Source organism: Rhineura floridana, chromosome 8, assembly GCF_030035675.1.
Source record: "Rhineura floridana isolate rRhiFlo1 chromosome 8, rRhiFlo1.hap2, whole genome shotgun sequence".
NCBI classification, from domain to species: Eukaryota; Metazoa; Chordata; class Lepidosauria; order Squamata; family Rhineuridae; genus Rhineura; species Rhineura floridana.
The window spans coordinates 133,492,666-133,511,761 of NC_084487.1; the positions used below are offsets into that span (position 1 = coordinate 133,492,666).

General features: G+C 45.0%; 1 protein-coding gene across 6 annotated transcripts in view; it reads right to left on the reverse strand.

Annotated features, from left to right (window-relative positions):
• Positions 1-19,096, reverse strand: part of CRACR2A (calcium release activated channel regulator 2A) — a 184,679-nt gene that overhangs the window by 33,571 nt on the left and 132,012 nt on the right. For all 6 annotated transcript variants that reach the window (XR_009757629.1, XM_061582583.1, XM_061582582.1 and 3 more), the window contains one exon: positions 15,728-15,816. Coding sequence is in view for 5 of the 6 variants with exons in the window: in XM_061582583.1 (XP_061438567.1) it covers positions 15,728-15,816 (89 nt within the window). In the remaining variant the exon portion in view is untranslated. The remainder of the gene's footprint in view (positions 1-15,727; positions 15,817-19,096) is intronic.

The following is a 19,096-nucleotide window of genomic DNA, read 5'->3' on the forward strand; positions in this document are numbered from 1 at the left end:
AAAATTATTAGAAAAGGGGTTCTGACTGTACAATTATTGCTTTGTGTTTGTGTTTGTGCCTCCTCTCCCCATTACTTCACATCCATTCCTGTATACTGACTCTTTCTTTCTTCCGGCTTCCTCTTTCTTCCTCTCCCTCTCTCTTTCTAACTGCTTGTTGTTATGTGCCTCCAAGTAGACTACGACTTATGGCAATCCTATGATTCAGTGGCCTTCAATAGCATCTGCCATGAACCACCCTGTTCAGATCTTGTAAGTTCAGGTCTGTGGCTTCCTTTATGGAATCAATCCATCTCTTGTTTGGCCTTCCTCTTTTTCTACTCCCTGCTGTTTTTCCCAGCATGATTGTCTTTTCTAGTGAATCATGTCTTCTCATGATGTGTCCAAAGTATGACAACCTCAGTTTCATCATTTTAGCTTCTAGTGACAGTTCTGGTTTAATTTGTTCTAACACCCAATTATTTGTCTTTTTCACAGTCTATGGTATCAGCAAAGCTCTCCTCCAACACCACATTTCAAATGAGTTGATTTTTCTCTTATCTGCTTTTTTCACTGTCCAACTTTCACATCCATACATAGAGATCGGAAATACTATGGTCTGAATGATCCTGACTTTAGCGTTCAGTGATACATCTTTGCATTTGAGGACCTTTTCTAGTTCTCTCATAGCTGCCCTCCCCAGTCTTAGCCTTCTTCTGATTTCTTGACTGTTGTCTCAATTTTGGTTAATGACTGTGCCAAAGTATTGATCATCCTTGACAAGTTCAGTGTCCTCATTGTCAACTTTAAAGTTACCATAAATCTTATATTGTCATTACGTTAGTCTTCCTGACGTTCAACTGTAGTCCTGCTTTTGTGCTTTCCTCTTTAACTTTCATCAGCATTTGTTTCAAATCATTACTGGTTTGTGCTAGTAGTATGGTATTGTCTGCGTATCTTAAATTATTGACATTTCTCCCTCCAATTTTCACACCTCCTTCATCTTGGTCCAATCTTGCTTTCCCTATGATATGTTCTGTGTATAGATTAAATAAATAGGGTGCTAAAATACAACCCTGTCTCACACCCTTTCTGATGGGGAACCAATCAATTTCTCCATATTCTGTCCTTATAGTAGCCTCTTGTCCAGAGAATAGGTTGCACATCAGGACAATCAGATGCTGTGACACCCCATTTCTTTTAAAGTATTCCATAGTTTTTCATGATCTACACAGTCAAAGGCTTTGCTGTAATCTATAAAGCACAGGATGATTTTCTTCTGAAATTCCTTGGTCCGTTCCATTATCCAACATATGTTTGTGATATGATCTCTGGTGCCTCTTCCCTTTCTAAATCCAGCTTGGACGTCTGGCATTTCTCTCTCCATATATGGTAAGAGTCTTTGTTGTACAATCTTGAGCACCACTTTACTTGCATGGGATATTAAGGCAATAGTTCGATAATTGCTGCATTCCCTGGGATCCCCTTTCTTTGCAATTGGGATGTATATGGAACGCTTCCAGTCTGTGGGCCATTTTTTTAGTTTTCCATATTTCTTAACAGATTTTTGTCAAAATTTGGACAGATTCAGTCTCAGTAGCTTGTAGCAACTCTATTGGTACAAATCATCTATTCCTGGTGATTTGTTTCTTCCAAGTATTTTGAGAGCAGCTTTCACCTCGCATTCTAAAATTTCTGGTTCTTCATCATACGGTTCCTCCGTGAATGAATCTGTCGTCCCGGCATCTCTTTTATAGAGTTCTTCAGAGTATTGCTTCCATCTTCCTTTTATTTCATCTCGGTCAGTCAGTGTGTTCCCCTGTGGATTATTCACCATCCCTGCTCTTGGTTGAAATTTCCCTTTAATTTCTCTAATCTTTTGGAACAGGGCTCTTGTTCTACCCTTTTTGTTGTCCTCTTCTATTTCTATACAGTAACTATTGTAATAGTTCTTTGTCCCTACGTACTAGTCGCTGTATTTAGGGTTCTGACTGTGTTTCTATCTCCTTTTGCTTTTGGTTTCCTTCTCTCTTTAACCATTTTAAGAGTTTCTTCAGTCATCCATTGAGGTCTTTCTCTCTTTTAACTAGAGGTATTGTCTTTTTGCATTCTTCCTTGATAATGTCTCTGACGTCACTCCACAGTTCTTCTGGTTCTCTGTCAACTAAGTTTAAAGCCTCAAACCTGTTCCTTATTTGATCTTTATATTCTTCTGGGATGTTATTTAAATTGTATTTTGGCATTATGATTGCTTTGTTGTTCTTCTTTAGCTTTACTCTAATGTTTGATATGACCAGTTCATGATCTGTACCGCAGTCTGCTCCTGGTCTTGTTTTTGGAGAAAGTATGGAACTTCTCCATCTTCTGCTACCAATTATATAATCAATTTGATTCCTATATTGACCATTTGGTGATGTCCACGTGTACAGTCGTCTTTTCAGTTGCTCAAAAAATGTGTTCGCAAGAAACAATTTATTGGTTTCACAGAATTCAGTAAGTGTTTCTCCTTCTTCATTTCTGTCTCCTAGGTCCCATTTCCCCACAATTCCTAATTCTTCTCTGTTCCCTGCTTTTGCATTCCAGTCCCCCATGATTATCAGCACATCTTGTTTTGGTGTGTGAGCAATTTCTTCCTGTACTTCTACGTAAAATCTCTCCAATTCCTCTTCTGTGTTTACCGTTGGAGAATAGACTTGGATGATGGTTATGTTGATAGGTTTCCCATTTAATCTCACTGATATAACTCGCTCAGATCTTCCGTTGTAGCTCCTAATTGCTTTTGCTGCATCACTTCTCACTGTGAAAGCAACCCCGTTTCTTCTTGATTTCTCATTTCCTGCATAAAATATTTTGTAGTTGCCTGATTGAAAATGTACCATTCCCACCCATTTTAATTCACTCACACCAATTATTGTAATGTTGATATGTTCCATTTCTTGCTTGACAATTTCTACCTTTCCCTGGTTCATGCTTCTCACATTCCATGTTCCTATTGTGTGCGTCGTGCAACTCCGGACTCTCCTTTCGCATCTGTGCGCATCAGCCTCTGGGCTTCCTTTCGGCTTTGACCCAGCTGCGTCATTAGTCACAGCGCTACTCGTACTCGTCCTTTGTTCTTCCCCAGTAGCTCAGTGAGTGCCTTCTGACCTGGGGGGTCTCATCTTCCAGCACTATCTCGGGTTGCATTTTGGATACTCTGTTCATAGGGTTTTCATGGTAAGAGATATTCAGAGGTGGTTTACCATTGCCTTCCTCTGAGTTTGGATGCACCTTAGTCTGGTGTGTCAGCTTTGACCATTCCGCCTTGGGTGCCCCTGCTAGGAGTCTAGCCTCTTGGTCTAGACTCCTGATGGCATTGCTCTCAGCTTCTTCAACACTCTCAAACCCCCTCACCACGTTAAGGTGTGCATTCCTTTCAAGTCACCTCCTCTTTCTTCCTCTCACTTTGTCTTTCGTGCTGCTAGTTATCTCCATTCCTTTCAAGTGAGTTCTTCTCCATCACTTCCAGTTTGCCTCTTGCTCTGTCATTTGCACTCTAAGAACAATGGAGCAGCTTGTGCACCTGCTGTTCACAGCCACTGTTCCTCCCATTCTTCTGAGATGCTGCTGCAGACCACTTTTGGGAACTCTTGCCTTACAGGACTCACCAGCATGTGATAATACCACCAATTAAATCAATAGTACCATGTGATTTTATGATTTTATTCAATATTTAAATCATATTTAATACACATATACATTCTTGCTGGGTATCATAGGCCAAGTCATTCATCCAAATATGATACAGTTCATTTCCAAACAGGAGAATCATAGAATAGTAGAGTTGGAAGGGGCCTATAAGGCCATCTAGTCCAACCCCTGCTCAATGCAGGGATCCTAACCAAAGCATTCCTGACAGATGGCTGTCCAACTGCCTCTTGAATGCCTCCAGTGTCGGAGAGCCCACTACCTCTCTAGGTAATTGGTTCCATTGGCGTATGGCTCTAACAGTTAGGAAGTTTTTCCTGATGTCCAGTCGAAATCTGGCTTCCTGCAACTTGAGCCCATTATTCCGTGTCCTGCACTCTGGGACGATCGAGAAGAGATCCCGGCCCTCCTCTATAATGTGACAACCCTTCATGTACTTGAAGAGCGCTATCCTATCTTCCCTCAGTCTTCTCTACTCCAGGCTAAACATGCCCAGCTCTTTCAGTCTCTCCTTATAGTTAATTTAATTTATTGCATTTCTTAGTCACCCATCTGGCTGGCCATCCAGCCACTCTGGGCGACGTAAAAAATGAACAAAATAACACAAAATGACACATCAATACAATACAATAAAATCTAAAAGCAATGATGTTAAAATCTAGCCCACCCCAAAGGCCTGCCTGAAGAGCCAGGTCTTCACAGCCCGGCAGAAACTCATCGTAGAGGGGGCCTGGCGGAGATCATTTGAAGGGAGTTCCATAGGGTGGGGGCCACAATTGAAAAAGTCCTCTCTCTGGTCCTCACCAGTCTAGCTGTTTTGACTGGTGGGATAGAGAGAAGGTCTTTTGAGGCCGATCTTGTTAGGTGGCATAGCTGATGATGCTGGAGGCGCTCCTTCAGATAGACTGGGACGAAACTGTGTAGGGATTTAAAGGTCAAACCAACACCTTGAATTGGGCCCGGCAAGCAACTGGTAGCCAGTGCAACTCTTTGAGCACTGGAGTTACGTGATCTCCCTGGCGGCTGCCTTTAATCAGGCGTGCCACCTCATTCTGAACCAGTTGCAGCTTCTGGACCATTTTAGCCCTACGTAGAGCGCATCACAGCAGTCAAGGTGAGAGGAGACCAGGGCATGTACCACCGATGGGAGCAGATGATTGGGAAGGGAGGGGCATAGCCTCCGTATCAGATGGAGTTGATACAATGCTGCCTGGCTCACAGCTGAAACCTGAGCTTCCATGGACAGTTTGGAGTCAAGAATGACCCCGAGACTGCGGACCTGGTCTTTTAGGGGCAGTTGTACCCCATTGAGCACTAGGTCCAAATCCCCTAACCTTCCCTTTTGTCTCCCACAAACAGTACCTCGGTTTTGTCAGGGTTCAGTTTCAGCTTATTCCTTCCCATCCAGGCACTCACCGACTCCAGGAACTTGAACATGGTTTCTACAGCCAACCTCAGTGAAGATTTAAGTGAGAGATAGAGCTGTGTGTCATCCCCATATTGGTGACACTGCAGCCCAAATCTCCTGATGATAGCCCCCAGCGGCTTTATGTAGATGTTAAATAGCATCGGGGAGAGGATGGAGCCCTGCCACTCTCTGGTACCTATCAGAGAGGAAGGAACGGAACCACTGCAGAACAGTGCCCCCTATGCCTAACCCCTCCAATTGGTACAAAAGGATACCGTGGTCAACGGTGTCAAAGGGCGCTGAGAGATCCAGGAGGATGAGGAAGGTGCCTTCACCCCTTTCCAGTGCTCTCCTCATATCATCCACCAAGGCGACCAAGGCCATTTCAGTCCAATGTCCAGGCCTGAAGCCCGACTGAAATGGATCCAGATAATCCGCTTCCTCCAAGTGCGCTTGCAACTGCTTCGCCACCACCCGCTCCACCGACTTGCCCAAGAATGGTAAGTCTGAGATTGGGCGAAAGTTGTTTAAATCTTGGGGATCCAAGGAGGGCTTCTTTAAAATTGGTTTTATTACTGCCTCCTTGAGAGCTGATGGCATCATGCCCTCTTCCAAGGATGCATTTACCACCACCTTGACCCCCTCACCCAGTCTATTCTTGCAGTTCATGCAGAACCATGATGGGCAGGGATCGAGTAAGCAGGTGGTTGGCCTTAAGGTTGCAAGCACCTTGTCCACTTCATCAGAAGGAAGAAGCTGGAACCGATCCCACATCACCGGAAAACCACTGGCCAACTATGGCTCACTCACTGTATCCACAGCATGCGGAATCGTACTCTTTAGACGATCGATTTTATCCGCAAAGTGCTTTGCAAAGTCATCACAGGAGGTTTTAGAATGTCCCATCGGTTCCGAAGCAACTGGACCGACTAGGCTTTGGACCACTTGGAACAGCCTCCTGGGACAGCACTCTGAGGATGCAATAGAGGCAGCACAGAAATCCTTCCTTGCTGCCCTTATCACCACATGGCAGGCCGCTGCAGCCGCTCTAACCCGTGTCCTTTTGTCCTCGGAGCGAGATTTCCGCCACCGTCATTCTAGCCGTCCCACCTCCCGCCCCAGAATTCACAACCGTGGAGTATACCATGGTGCTGTCTGAGTCCTATTCAGGGGGAGAGGGCATTTCGGAGCCACCCAGTCTAATGCCCTGGTGATTGCCTCATTCCATTCCTTCACCAGGGAGTCGACTGAGTGCCCGTCTGCAGGCTCCATAAAATCCCCAAGCGCATTCAGGAATCCATCTGGATCCATCAAATGCCTGGGGTGGACCATCCTAATGGGTCCTTTGCCCCTGCGGAGGGTGTGTGGCATCAAAAGGTCTACTCTCACCAAATAGTGATCTGACCATGACAAGGGGGTAAGAGATGTAGCCCCCATTTTCAGAACACTCCCCTCCTCTCCCGAGGCAAATACAAGGTCAAGTGCATGACCAGCTACATGGGTGGGCCCCATGGAAATAAGGCGCAGTTCCCAGGAAGCCATGGTTTCCATGAAATCCCGAGGTGCCCCTGTGAGGGCGGCCCCAGCATGTATGTTGAAATCTCCCAGCACCAGCAAATTCGGGGATTGCGCCTGCACATCCGAGACTACCTCCAGCACCTCGGCCAGGGAGTCTGTCGTGCAGCGGGGTGGACGGTACACGAGCAGAATCCCTAAGCTGCCCTTTGGGCCCAACCTCCAGTACATACAATGCGCAACCTTGGTCTCATGGAGAGGAGGGTCTGGTGAGAACCAGGGACCCCGATAGATTACCGCCACTCCCCCTCCCCATCTCCTGACCCTTGGTTGCTGCACGTATAGGAACCTAGCTGGACACATGGCCTCAAGGATGGGAGCAGCCAGGTTTCCGTAATACATGCCAGATCCGTGCCCTCATCCAATATCATATCATGGATGAGAGATTTTTTTGGGCAACAAACCTGGCATTGCACAGCAACAACCGAAGGTCAGAGCATGGAGTCCCGCATCCCTCAGCTATCTTCCGGTGTTGGGCAGGCCTGGAACAAGGGACAGATATTACGTATCTCTCCCTAGTTCCTCTTACCTGACGTGGCTTGCCGCTAGCACCCCACCAGCATCTGCCATCCAGCCTCATTGTATCTTGGCCTCTCCCCCCCCTCCATCACTCCCCCCTGATATGCACATGCCCCTAACACTAGAGTCCGCAACTCAGGCAGGCCGCCCACCCTTAAAACCACCCCAAATCTGCCCTTAAAACCATCCAAAATACTCTAAAAACGAATCATGGATCGAGCTCTCCAGTTTCCAATGTCTCTCCGCCCCTTGTCCCTACAGGCAGCAACCAACCGCCTTCATCTACTACTGAGCTGATGGTGCAGTGGTCTATTCTTGATCAAATGAGGTAATCACAGACAGTCATAAGAAACAAGGAACTATCTAATATTGAAACTTTCTAGGCTAGGGAAAATTAGGTGCAGAATTTAAAGGTGCATAAATGATCTCAGTGTAGGTTTAGAACAGAATTATTTTAGGTGCCCAGACTGGAAGTGAGGGTCTCAATAGATATGAGAATTGGGAGGTTTGAAGGTTTCAGCAAGATCGGGGGGCTTCATAATTCAGAATGATCTCATGAATTGAGTCTAGTGATTTCCTTACCTATACTAAAATGGACCTATGCCCAATGGAGATGCTAAAATTGTTGACATCACACATGGTGCTTTTGGAGTAGATCCTGAGCAATCTAAAGGTATTTAACCAACTATATAATAACAGTTCAAGGTTCTAAGGCTGTGAACACTAGTCACCAGAACAAAGTGTTTCCATTAACCACACCTGGAAGGGGAATGAGTTGATCTGCCAATCAGTTGTGAAATCTCTTTGAACCTGAATTTTAAATCAATGCACTCAAGCTGCTCCCACCTGGTTTTACAGCAAAAAGGGGTGAGATTTGATTAGCGTTGTGTATCCCCATTTTCAGAAAAGAGAGGTGGAGATGCATTGGAACCGGCAGAACAGTGTGTGGGTTTCTATCCTGATCCTGATTTCTACCCTGAGAAACACCTTTCAGCAAGCTGTTTGTGTAAGTATGTAGTTTCCTACTATTAGATCTTTTTTCTGTACTATGCAGGCAAGGGGCCAATACCAGCCACCTGCTGTGGGAAGAGAAGGGTCACCTGGGGTGTAAGGGGCTTTGCGACCAGCTGCACCTGCTTCTGCCAGCATTCCAAACTCAATGGGACCATCAACTGAAAAGGAGCCAGGATGGTGCAGGTCGACATCCTATTCCAGGGATCACTGCTACAGATGAAGTTGCAGAGATGGATCCAACTGAGACAGCAAGGAATTGTCAGGTAAGTCATCTTCCTCAGATGATGATTCCCCCATGATGAGTTAATGCACTGGATGTTGTTGAGAGGGGAGTTGTTAGGTTCGGGGAGGGTGTTCACAAGCGCGTTAACCGACCCTCAGGATCCCTCTCCCAACCCCGTCCCACTTTTGGGCTCCCTTCTCTGTCAGGTACTGTTGAGTCGGGTCCCATGATGGGCACATCCTCAGAACGCACCTCCGACTTTTGGAACTGAGTCGGGCGTTAGCCCTGATGGGGCACCGCTCTCCTGAGGGGGTGAGAGCAGCGGGGCTGACAGAATTATGGTGTGGCCAACAGGCTGTTGTCTGGGGGGGTCATCACTAAAATAACTGGGAGGAGGGTCGTCGCCGGCTACAGGCCTATCAATCATTACCTTGACGCCAGCCCATTTCTGCGCTCCTGCTTGCCACAGGAGCCATAAATTCAACTGCGCTGGGTGGTCCTTATCTAGCCGTTTCCTCACCCCAGATAGGTGCACGGCATCAAAGGATCCAACCCGAGGCCACCTGTGCTCCGGAGCCTCTACCGCGGTTACTTGTGTCCATTCCTTGACACACAATCTTACCATTTCTTTCTTTTTCATGCCCTTTTTGAGCGGCAGGCATCCTTCGTCCCAGAACCTGCACATAACACTTAATGGGGTTAAGGCATCATCATTACATGCTTTGCTTTTTTCCTGTCCCATGATACCTGGCAGAAATACCTCTGCAACACCTTACCCCAGCGGCTCCGCTTTTTGTTTCCCAAACACCGGCTGAGAGAAATCTCTCTTGGCGCCTGTCGGTATTCTGGAAAACCTGGCACGGAACCGCAGGAGCGCACTTGATCCCGGACGAGCCCCCAAATTGTTGAGGCTATTTTAGCACTTGCCAGGGCAGTGTGAAGCTCACCTCAATACCCCGGGTGTGAGTGCGGGCGGAGGAGAGCCAGATGGGCCCCTGTGCTTTCGGCCAAGTATCAAAGATACACACAGCTCTTGATCAAAAGCGACCTCAGTCTTACACAGGCACGTCAGCCAGGCAAGAGTGAAGCCCCCCTTTATTGTAAGCAGAATCAATACATAGGTTTCAGGAGTAAATGAGCAATAAACAAAATGTAACATAACAGTATCGAAAATGTCAGATGCAAGAAACAGACCTCTGCTACAATTCAAAAGTCAGGACGTTCCTCCCTTGAATCTTTGTAGCCCTTGAGTAATACATTGTGAGATAAGGGCAGGGATGAGGTGAGTAACTGACACTTCTAGTGGTCATAAACATGGGAACATATATACAAGAAAACACATATGGCCCTGAGAAGGCCTCATATCAATGAAACTACGAGGTTCTGTTACTAAACCTCCGAAGGAGTACCCAAAAGGAATTTAGAGAGAAGTACAAAAGAAGATACATGGGTGAGAATAAAACACTCAAGGACAGCTTCAGTTTACTATCTTCTGAAAACATTATTGCCGACTTGCAGGCACCTCCGAGGTCAAATTCCCATGAACAGAAACGAGACTTAGAGTGTTTGCGTTCCCCCTCCCATCTGTGTTCCAGCATGCTTTGCAACTTTGGTTCAGTATTTACGGAGTTATTTAGGCTCGTTGTTTTCTACCTAACAATGTCCAAGGACAAGGGTAGGGAGTTGACTTCATCAACAGCTTCCCCGGGGAGGTTTTGGGAGCAACTTGTTCAGAGGATCCAGGGTCCTCACATCAAGGATGGTGTTGTAAGCACCTGTCCTGCAGGATGAAGAAAAAGAAGCTAAATGGCCACTATGTGGACATGTTCTCTCTATTACGATCAGAGAAGGACAGCCAGTCCAGCTCTAGGCCCTAGGGAGGGCAGAGCAGACATGTCGAAAGGACTTTTAGCAATTGGGCAGAGGGGAACTTGATTTTCATGGGAATGGTGCATGCAGCCTATCCTGAGTGAGGCTGGCACCTGGCACCTCTCCAACATGAGCTCTGTTTACAGGTCTTGCAGCTGGGCTGGGATGAGGCCAGAATTGCATATGATGAGGAATTCCACCACAGGGCAGTCAGTAATAAGAGCATGAGAAGGGATTTATTCTGCAACAAGCTGTGGATTGAAGCAGTTGAGTAGTTCGGCAGCTATATCCATTACTGAGCATCCTATTCAGGATCCACTCTGCTCACCCTGTATGGGGAAGGGGCTAGAAAAGGTGCCCTAAACATAGTCTGCCTCATCTCTCTCCCTGACTGGATCACCGCGTCCAGTGGGGTCACCACTTAGCAGTCGCAAAAGACAATTGAATTTTGGAACATGGAATATGCGAACGTTCTGAATGCAGGACTGCCATCATTGCGAGGGAGTTGAGATGTTTTGATATTGACATAGCAGCACTCCAAGAAACTCGAAGAGCAGCAGAGGGACAATTGAAGAAAGAAAAAGGAGGTTACACCTTCTTCTGGAAAGGACTGCCTGAACAAGAACGACAAATACATGGAGTAGGCTTTGCTATTAAAAATGATCTTGTGAAGCTCTTGTCAGAAGTTCCTATTGGCATTAATGAACGACTCTCAACTCTCTGGTTAAAATTTGCCAAAACCCAGCAGGCAACTATTCTAAGTGCTTATGCACCAACATTAGATGCTGATGAAGACATCAAGGAAATTTTTTATACCCAGCTGGACACCATCTTATCAGAGATACCTAAGGAGGATAAAATTATCCTCCTGGGCAATTTCAATGCAAGAGTTGGGTGTGATTTTGATTTATGGCCAGAAACCATTGAGAAAGAAGGAGCTGGCAATAAGCAACCTGAATGGAATTCTACTTCTGACTAAATGTTCAGAGCATAATCTTGTTATTACAAACACACTCTTTCGCCAGAAAGATAAATTTAAAACATCATGGAAGCACCTTTGGTCGAAGCACTGGCATCTACTGGATTACATAATTGTCCATGCCAGAGATCGTCGTGATGTACTCCTCACTAGGGCCATGACAAGTGCCGATGACTGCTGGACTGATCACCGATTAATTCAATTCACTATGGCCATTAATATTGTTCCTCAACGTAGGCTCCAAGGAAGAAAACCAAGGCGTAAAATGAACATCCATGCCCTTCAAGATCCTATTAAGCAAGCCTGCTTTCAAACAACTCTCAAGAAACATCTACCTACGGAACTCCCTGAAAACATAGAGGAACACTGGATTAAACTGAAGACTTCCATTATTGCAGCATGTGAACAATCTATTGGATATCAAACTAAGAAACTTCAGGACTGGTTTGATGAGAATGATAGTGAGATTGACAAGAAAAGGAAAGCCTTCCAGATATGGCAAAAAGACATTAACTGTGCTGCTAAGAAAAACATCTATGCCGGTGCAAAGGCTGAGGTCCAAAGAAGAACTAGAGAACTTAAGAATGCCTGGTGGATAAAGAAAGCTCAAGAAATCTAGCATTTTGCAGATGTTCATGATGCACGGGCTTTTTTAATGCCACAAAGGCCATCTACGGGCCAACAAATTATGGTACAAATCCCTTACGTTCAATAGATGGTAGCAAACTTCTAAAGGATAAAGAATCTATTGCACTGTGTTGGAAAGAGCATTACCACGACTTCCTTAATAGTAACTCTGTTGTGGCTGGTGAGGTCTTCTCGCAAATTCCACAACAACAAATTAGAGATGAGCTTGCAGTATCCCCTATTTGGATGAAGTCAGTAAAGCCATCAATCAAATGAAGAATAACAAAGCTAGTGTACCTGATGGGATTCCTGCTGAAGACTTTAAAGAAGGTGGGCCTGAACTTACACAACAACTTCATAAGCTCATCGAAAAAATCTGGATGAGGGAGACGATCCCGGAAGACTTTAGGGGTGCCATAATTACCACTCTTTTCAAGAAGGGTGATAGCACAGATTGCGGGAACTACCGAGGCATCTCCCTTCTAGCTACCGCAGGTAAACTCCTTGCAAGGATCCTCGCAAATTGCCTCCTACCTATCTCAGAAGACATCCTCCCTGAATCCCAAAATGGTTTCCTCCCTTCCAGGGGGACAGTAGACATGATCTTCACTGCACAACAGCTTCAAGAAAAATGCAGGGAGCATAAATGTATATGGCGTTTATTGATCTGACTAAGGCCTTTGATACTGTAAATTGAACTGCTCTCTGGACCATTCTTCTGAAAATTGGATGCCCTGATAAATTTGTGAATATTTTGCTACTCCTCCATGACAACATGACGGCGACAATTTTGGATAACAATGGCTCTCAAAGTGATCCATTCAAAGTGGGATCAGGCGTCAAACAGGGATGCATCATTGCTCCAACCTTATTTGCTATTTTCATTGCCATGATTCTACACCTTGTTGAGGGGAAACTTCCCACTGGCATGGAAATCACATATCGAACAGATGGAAAGCTTTTTAATCTAAGTAGGCTGAAAGCAAAAAGTAAGGTAATGTCAACCTCTGTTGTAGAACTTCAATATGCCGATGATAATGTAGTCTCCGCACATTCAGAGGAAGATCTTCAAACTATCCTTAATGTCTTCACAGAAGCGTATGAAAAGCTTGGCCTCTGGCTTAACATCAAAAAACCCCAAAGTGCTTCATCAGCAGGTGCAAACCAATCCCTCTGTAGCACCATCAATCCAGCTTAATGGTGCAACGCTGGAGAATGTTGATCACTTTTCTTATTTTGGCAGCCATCTCTCTGTAAAAGCTGACATCGACACGGAAATTCAGCATCCTGCGAGTGCCGCATTCTCCCGAATGAAGCGTAGAGTGTTCGAGGATCGGGATATTCGCAGGGAGACCAAAATGCTTATTTACAAAGCCATTGTACTACCGACCTTACTGTACGCCTGTGAAACATGGACTATTTATAAACTCCACTCCCAACTTCTTGAAAGATTCCACCAATGCTGCCTCCGGAAAATTCTGCAAATTACTTGGGAAGATAGGCGACTAATGTTAGTGTATTGGAAGAAGGTGCTATGGACTTTGAAGAAGCACAAGTACAGGGCGAAAGAGACAAACGAGCTAAGCGGAAGGCACGTGAAGCAAATCCTCATCGTGACCATCTTCCATCTGGAAACCTATGTCCTCACTGTGGGAAGCTGTGTGGATCCAGAATTGGCCTCCACAGTCACTTACGGACCCACTGTTAAAGACCTTACCCTGGAAGACAATCTTAGTGATCGCCAATGAATGAATGAATGAAAGGCCTGAGTCAGGCGAGGTCAGGAGAAATGCCAGACCTCTTGGCCAAGATTGCTCTAGAAAGATCTGTCGGGAGTTCAATCAAGGCAGGTGTAACTGAACCAGGTGCAAGTATGCCCACAATTATAATTCCTGTTCTGTCCTGCGCTCCAAGGTCACATGTCAAATCTAGGCAGAGTTCCTTTCGGAGTTTTAGTCAGTCCTCAGCAACTTAGAAGAGAGACAACCCCTTCTCTGCAGCCCCCTCTGCAAATATCAGGGGTGTCAGGCCAGGGGCGAGGCCCCTAGCACTGGCCCCATACCCCCATTCATCCCTAGGCCCCCCATCCCTTTCTTGGTATCTATGCTGTACATGGAGCAGCACAATAAATTTGGCAAGGTTTCATAGAGGGCTTCCACATCCCTACATCCGGTTGTCAGGGAGCTTCAAGTTCCCCCAATCAAAACTCTGTAGTTGAGTTCTCTGAGGCAGAGGATAATAAAAATTCAAAAGAATGCACACTGGGGAGAATGGCCAGGACATTTAGGTCACACCACCACCACCACCAGACCTCCGTGTATCTCCTCTAGGCATAGTGCCTAAGAAGACCCTGGGAGAATTATGGTTCATACACAATCTGTGATACAGATGGATTCCCAACTGCTTGTTGGGCTGTCTCAGCACTTCCTCAGCATGGGCTGTCAGATTGCCCTACTGCAATGCCAACCCCACTTATGTACTCCAGTCAATAAAGGTATATAGCCTGTTTTCACCCATAATCCATTGTTGGCTGTTTTATTCCCATCACTAAAAGGGGGACACATTTTACACCTGCCTGACAATACTTGCGCTAGTGGATATAACAGGCTGGTAAGTGATATCTTACATAGTATCATCAGAACCACAATGTAATGTAGTAGGTGTAGGCTATAAATCAAAGGCCCTTCTTACTGCCTTCCTGTCAAAAGAGGCAAGGTGGAATTCATGGAGCATAGCTTCTGCTAACTCTATCTGAAGATCGTTAACACACTTGGTTGAATAGGAATTTGTCAGTGAAATTGTCATAAATGGAATTAGGAATGGATATTGGGTTTTGGATTATGGATGGAGCAAGTCTAGGGTAAAACAAAAGGGTATCAATAGTAGCAACAGTGGCGACCAGAAGGGCTGTGAGGGTGGGCTGTGTTTCTAACCCAGCTTCCCAACACAACTCATTGCTTCCAGTTACTGAGAGGGGCAGGATCAAGGGAGCTTGGCACAGTGTGGCATAGTGGCAGTGCCAATCCAATGCTCCCACCATGGCACTGTACCATGCCAAGCTCCCTGCTGCCTTGTCCTTCCACTACTTGGTAACCAGCCGCAATGCACAGTATTAGGAAACTGGGAGAGCAACACAGCTCCACCAGCCACTACTGAGTAGCAATATGCACTCTTGCCCCTAAAAAATGGAGGCACAAGATACATACAAGAGAGAATATATGCAATTTTTATAATTTCACATTGATTATTAACTGTGACATAGGTGTAGGCATAATCAAACATTGCCCATGCTGTCCCAAACACATCTCTCTCCTACAAAAAATAACAATGTAGGCCTGAGAATAATGGAGCTTTGAAATGTGCTCTTTTTAGTTGAGGGAGGGGGACCAGTGACATAGGGATGGTCGCATTGGTAAGTCGGGGGAGGCCTGTCATCCACACATGGTCAGAATTATTTATAAGTATGTATTTTTATGAATTTCCAAGATTGCCTTGAAGGAATTTTCTAATTCTGAAATGTGTTGGGCATAATAAAATATTTTGTCAATTTGGGAACTTGTTGTTTGGGGTTTTTTTCATGCCCAGATTCCACCATCTGGGAAGGTCACCTTCCTTTTCCTCATAATAAGGCTGTCCTTGGCTCCCAGAGAAATTTTAAAAACTTTTGCTGCATCTTGAATTGCATCAGAATAGGATAGCAAAGGAATATAAAAGTCACTTATATTTCTATATGGAGATAATTCATATAATAAAGAACTATTTATTTCACTCATTTGAATAATATCTTTTAATATTCTGCATCTTAGTTTAAGAATAAATTTGCATAATGGCAAAACTGAAATCTTACCTCTTCAGTGAACTTTTTCTCTCCACATATTTGCCAATAATCGAGCCTGATCTTTGTTTCCAGCTGGCGGTTGGAACAGTCTTATATTTCTGTAGAAATATATATGTAGATATATTTAACATTCCTCAAACTAGTCATATAAAATGGCCTTCAATGCCAATAGTTCAAAACAATATACTCCTGTGCAAGTGTCATTTAAATGGTGCAAGAGTGGGAACTGTGCAAGTGGGAACAGTCCCAGGCGATGGTCAGAAGGCACAGGAGGCCAGCTCCCTGCTGAAACTAAGCAGGGTCAGGCCTGGGAACCATATGCAAGCTGCCTTGGGTTTCTAGCATGAAAAGAAAGGCGGGGTATAAATGCAACAAATAAATAAAAATAAAAAAGTACACTACTATGCTCCTGTGAAACTTCCATTCATTTCAATGGCATCTGAGAACTTTCCATAAATTGTGCTCTATATTCACTTCCTATCAGCATCTACAAGGAAACTTCCCTCCTCTTGGTTCGTGTATTAAGTAGTTGACAAAAGATGTTCTGTTAGGGTTAGATTTGAAGACAAATGCTCAGCTACTGCTAATGGGCAGAGGATCCTACGAAGGCTGTGGGATATCAACCTTTGGAATATCTGAGCCCTGAGAGGAAGTGGAGGTTCTTTGAGTCAGACTGCATTTCATTCACATGAACATTAAAGGCACTGAATAGGAAGGAGGTGAGGATGTATAAGGAGGATTATACATATTGGAGTAAAGATTGTGGGTTCAGGGAAGAGGGGAAAACAGCAATGAGCAAACTAGATGTGTTGCATAATTTTTAAAAAAGATAAATAGCCCCTGCCTGAGCAGAATCAGGACCATGGTGTGTGGAAAAGGGTTAACACTTTCCTTTGCACCGCCTGCCAGCCTGCTATTAGACACAGGATAAAAGTTCCTATTTGTGAGAATGGGACCTTTCCTCCAGAGGCTAATCCAGAGGTTTTGGGGGGCATTTTTGCCATGAACATGAGGGAAAGGGTTAACTCCCCTCACCAGACACAATAATCCTGATTCTCCTTCATCTTCCTACCACCCATGGCAGCTATTTAAGTTTCAAAAACTGTGCATGTTAATTCTTTACATGTAATTAATGTTCTCCAAAAACATTTTGACCACAAACCAAAGCTATCTTACTATACCACTGGAGGACAACAAGAAAAGTGGGGATCAGAATAATCTGGTAGACTATGGGAATGCTGTAGACATAATATACCTTGACTTCAACAAAGCTTTTGACAAAGTGCCCCATGATATTCTGATTAGCAAGCTAGCTAAATGGGGGCTGAATGGAACCACTATTAGATGGATCCACAGTTTGCTATAGGATTATACTGAAAGAGTACTTATCAATGGTTCCTTCTCAAACTGGGTGGAAGTAATGAGTGGTGTACTGCAGGACTTGGTCCTGGGCCCAGTGCTCTTCAACATTTTTATTAATGACTTGGATGAGAAGGTGCAGGGAATGCTTATCAAATTTGCAGATGATACAAAATTGGGAGGGATAGCTAATACCCTGGAGGACAGAAACAAAATTCAAAGTGATCTTGATAGGCTAGAGCAGTGGTTCCTAACCTGGGGGCTATGACCCCCCAGGGGGCTGCGAAGTAATCCAGAGGGGCCCCCGAACAGTAAAGAAATCACTCCCTGGATGTTGTCTGCTTCTCACTGCCACTGCAGATGACACCTCTGTAGCAAGAGGGGAGGACATTTGCTGAAGTGCCACAGCATCTTTCAGGCGCACTGAGGGCAGGCATCTGCCTATAAAACACGTGGCAGACACCAAAGGAGACTGAGGGTGGAGGAAGAAAAGGGATTACTGTTGCCAACTCCTGTCTTCTTGCACTGCCGCTGCTGATACCCTTACTGAGAACTAGAGGAGAGGGCTTTTCATAAAGCAAAAAGAAGCAAGGCAGCAAGGAAAGTCTGCTTTCCCCGTTCCTTTGTGGAAGCTGGCCTGCCTGCCTTTCATGGCTTCTGCTTCACTGCCACCTCCTTTTAAAAATTATTTTTATTTGCAAGGCTGCCCAGATCTTGCCTTTGGCCCAGACACAGCCAAAGAGAGGCAGCTTAGGACTTGCTCGCCTCCCATCTCTGAGGCTAAGTGTGTGTGCCAGCGGCCCCCCTTTCTTCCACCTACACTTCATCCCCCCAAACTCTCTCTCCAAGATGCTGCAGCAGTTGAGGGCTCCCCCCCACGTGCCCAAATGCATGCACACCTGCAGATGATTGCAGGTGGGGCAGGTGTTTGTGTGCGTGCATGCACTGATCTGTCTTCTGCTCCGCTCTCATTCCCCAAGTGCACGCTAACCAAGTCATCCTTTCTGATGATCATCCCAAGGCCTAAAAGCTCTAACCCCCTCCTCAGTCTCTCCACCCTTTTGTCTTCACCATCTAGCATGCCCACCACGACCACATCACTGCTTCTTGATGACTATTATTATTTTTAAAAAGCTCAACAGGTTGGCTGAAGCTGGGGTCCACATGCTGCCGCTGAAATATATGTATTTATTTAATTATTGCACTTATACAAGAGGGCATGGCAAAAGATGTGACTTTTATCTTTGCACACAAGGCAACGCTCCAGCTGTCCAGAGGTCAGAGGTTTCTATACGCGTATACAAACATCTCTCTATCCACCATGCAGACAAGCAAGAAGCTCACATCACATTCCATTCCAGGGCATGTTTGAGCAGGGTCAGCGAAGCATTTGGCATGGAAATAGGGTGTGTAGCCTGGGAAGGGACGTGGCCTAGGTAGAATGCGTTTTATTATATGTATTGTATTTTGCTGCTGTTTGATTATTTTTGTTTACCTTTGTTGGCTTGATTTTATTGTATTATTGTATTTATATATTCCTGACTGTTTTATTTTATGTACACCGCCCAGAGAGCCCTTGGGCTTAGGGCGGTATATAAATTAAATTAAATAAATAAATAAATAAATAAAATATCCCACCTTTCCTCCAAGTTGGTTCCCCCCCTTTTTCGATTTTATCTCTACACCAACCCTGTAACATAGGTCAGACTGAGAGACTGTGTTGAATTCAAGGTTACCCAGTGGCTTTCATGGCTGGGTGGGGATTTGAACCTGGTTCCTAGTCCTGTAACCCACTGGTGTTGGGAGACAGGACTGTACATCTTCAGACTGTATGTGTGTGCGTGGGAATATCAATTTGATTGGACCTTTGCATTAGGAAAAGAAAGCAACACCTCTGCTTTTAATGGAAAGGGATATATGGTGATATGATTTTGCCACATACCATTTTTTCAATTAACAGACTAAAATTACAATTAGTGTGTGTGGGGGTCACAAAAAATTTTGAGCTTAAAAAAGGGG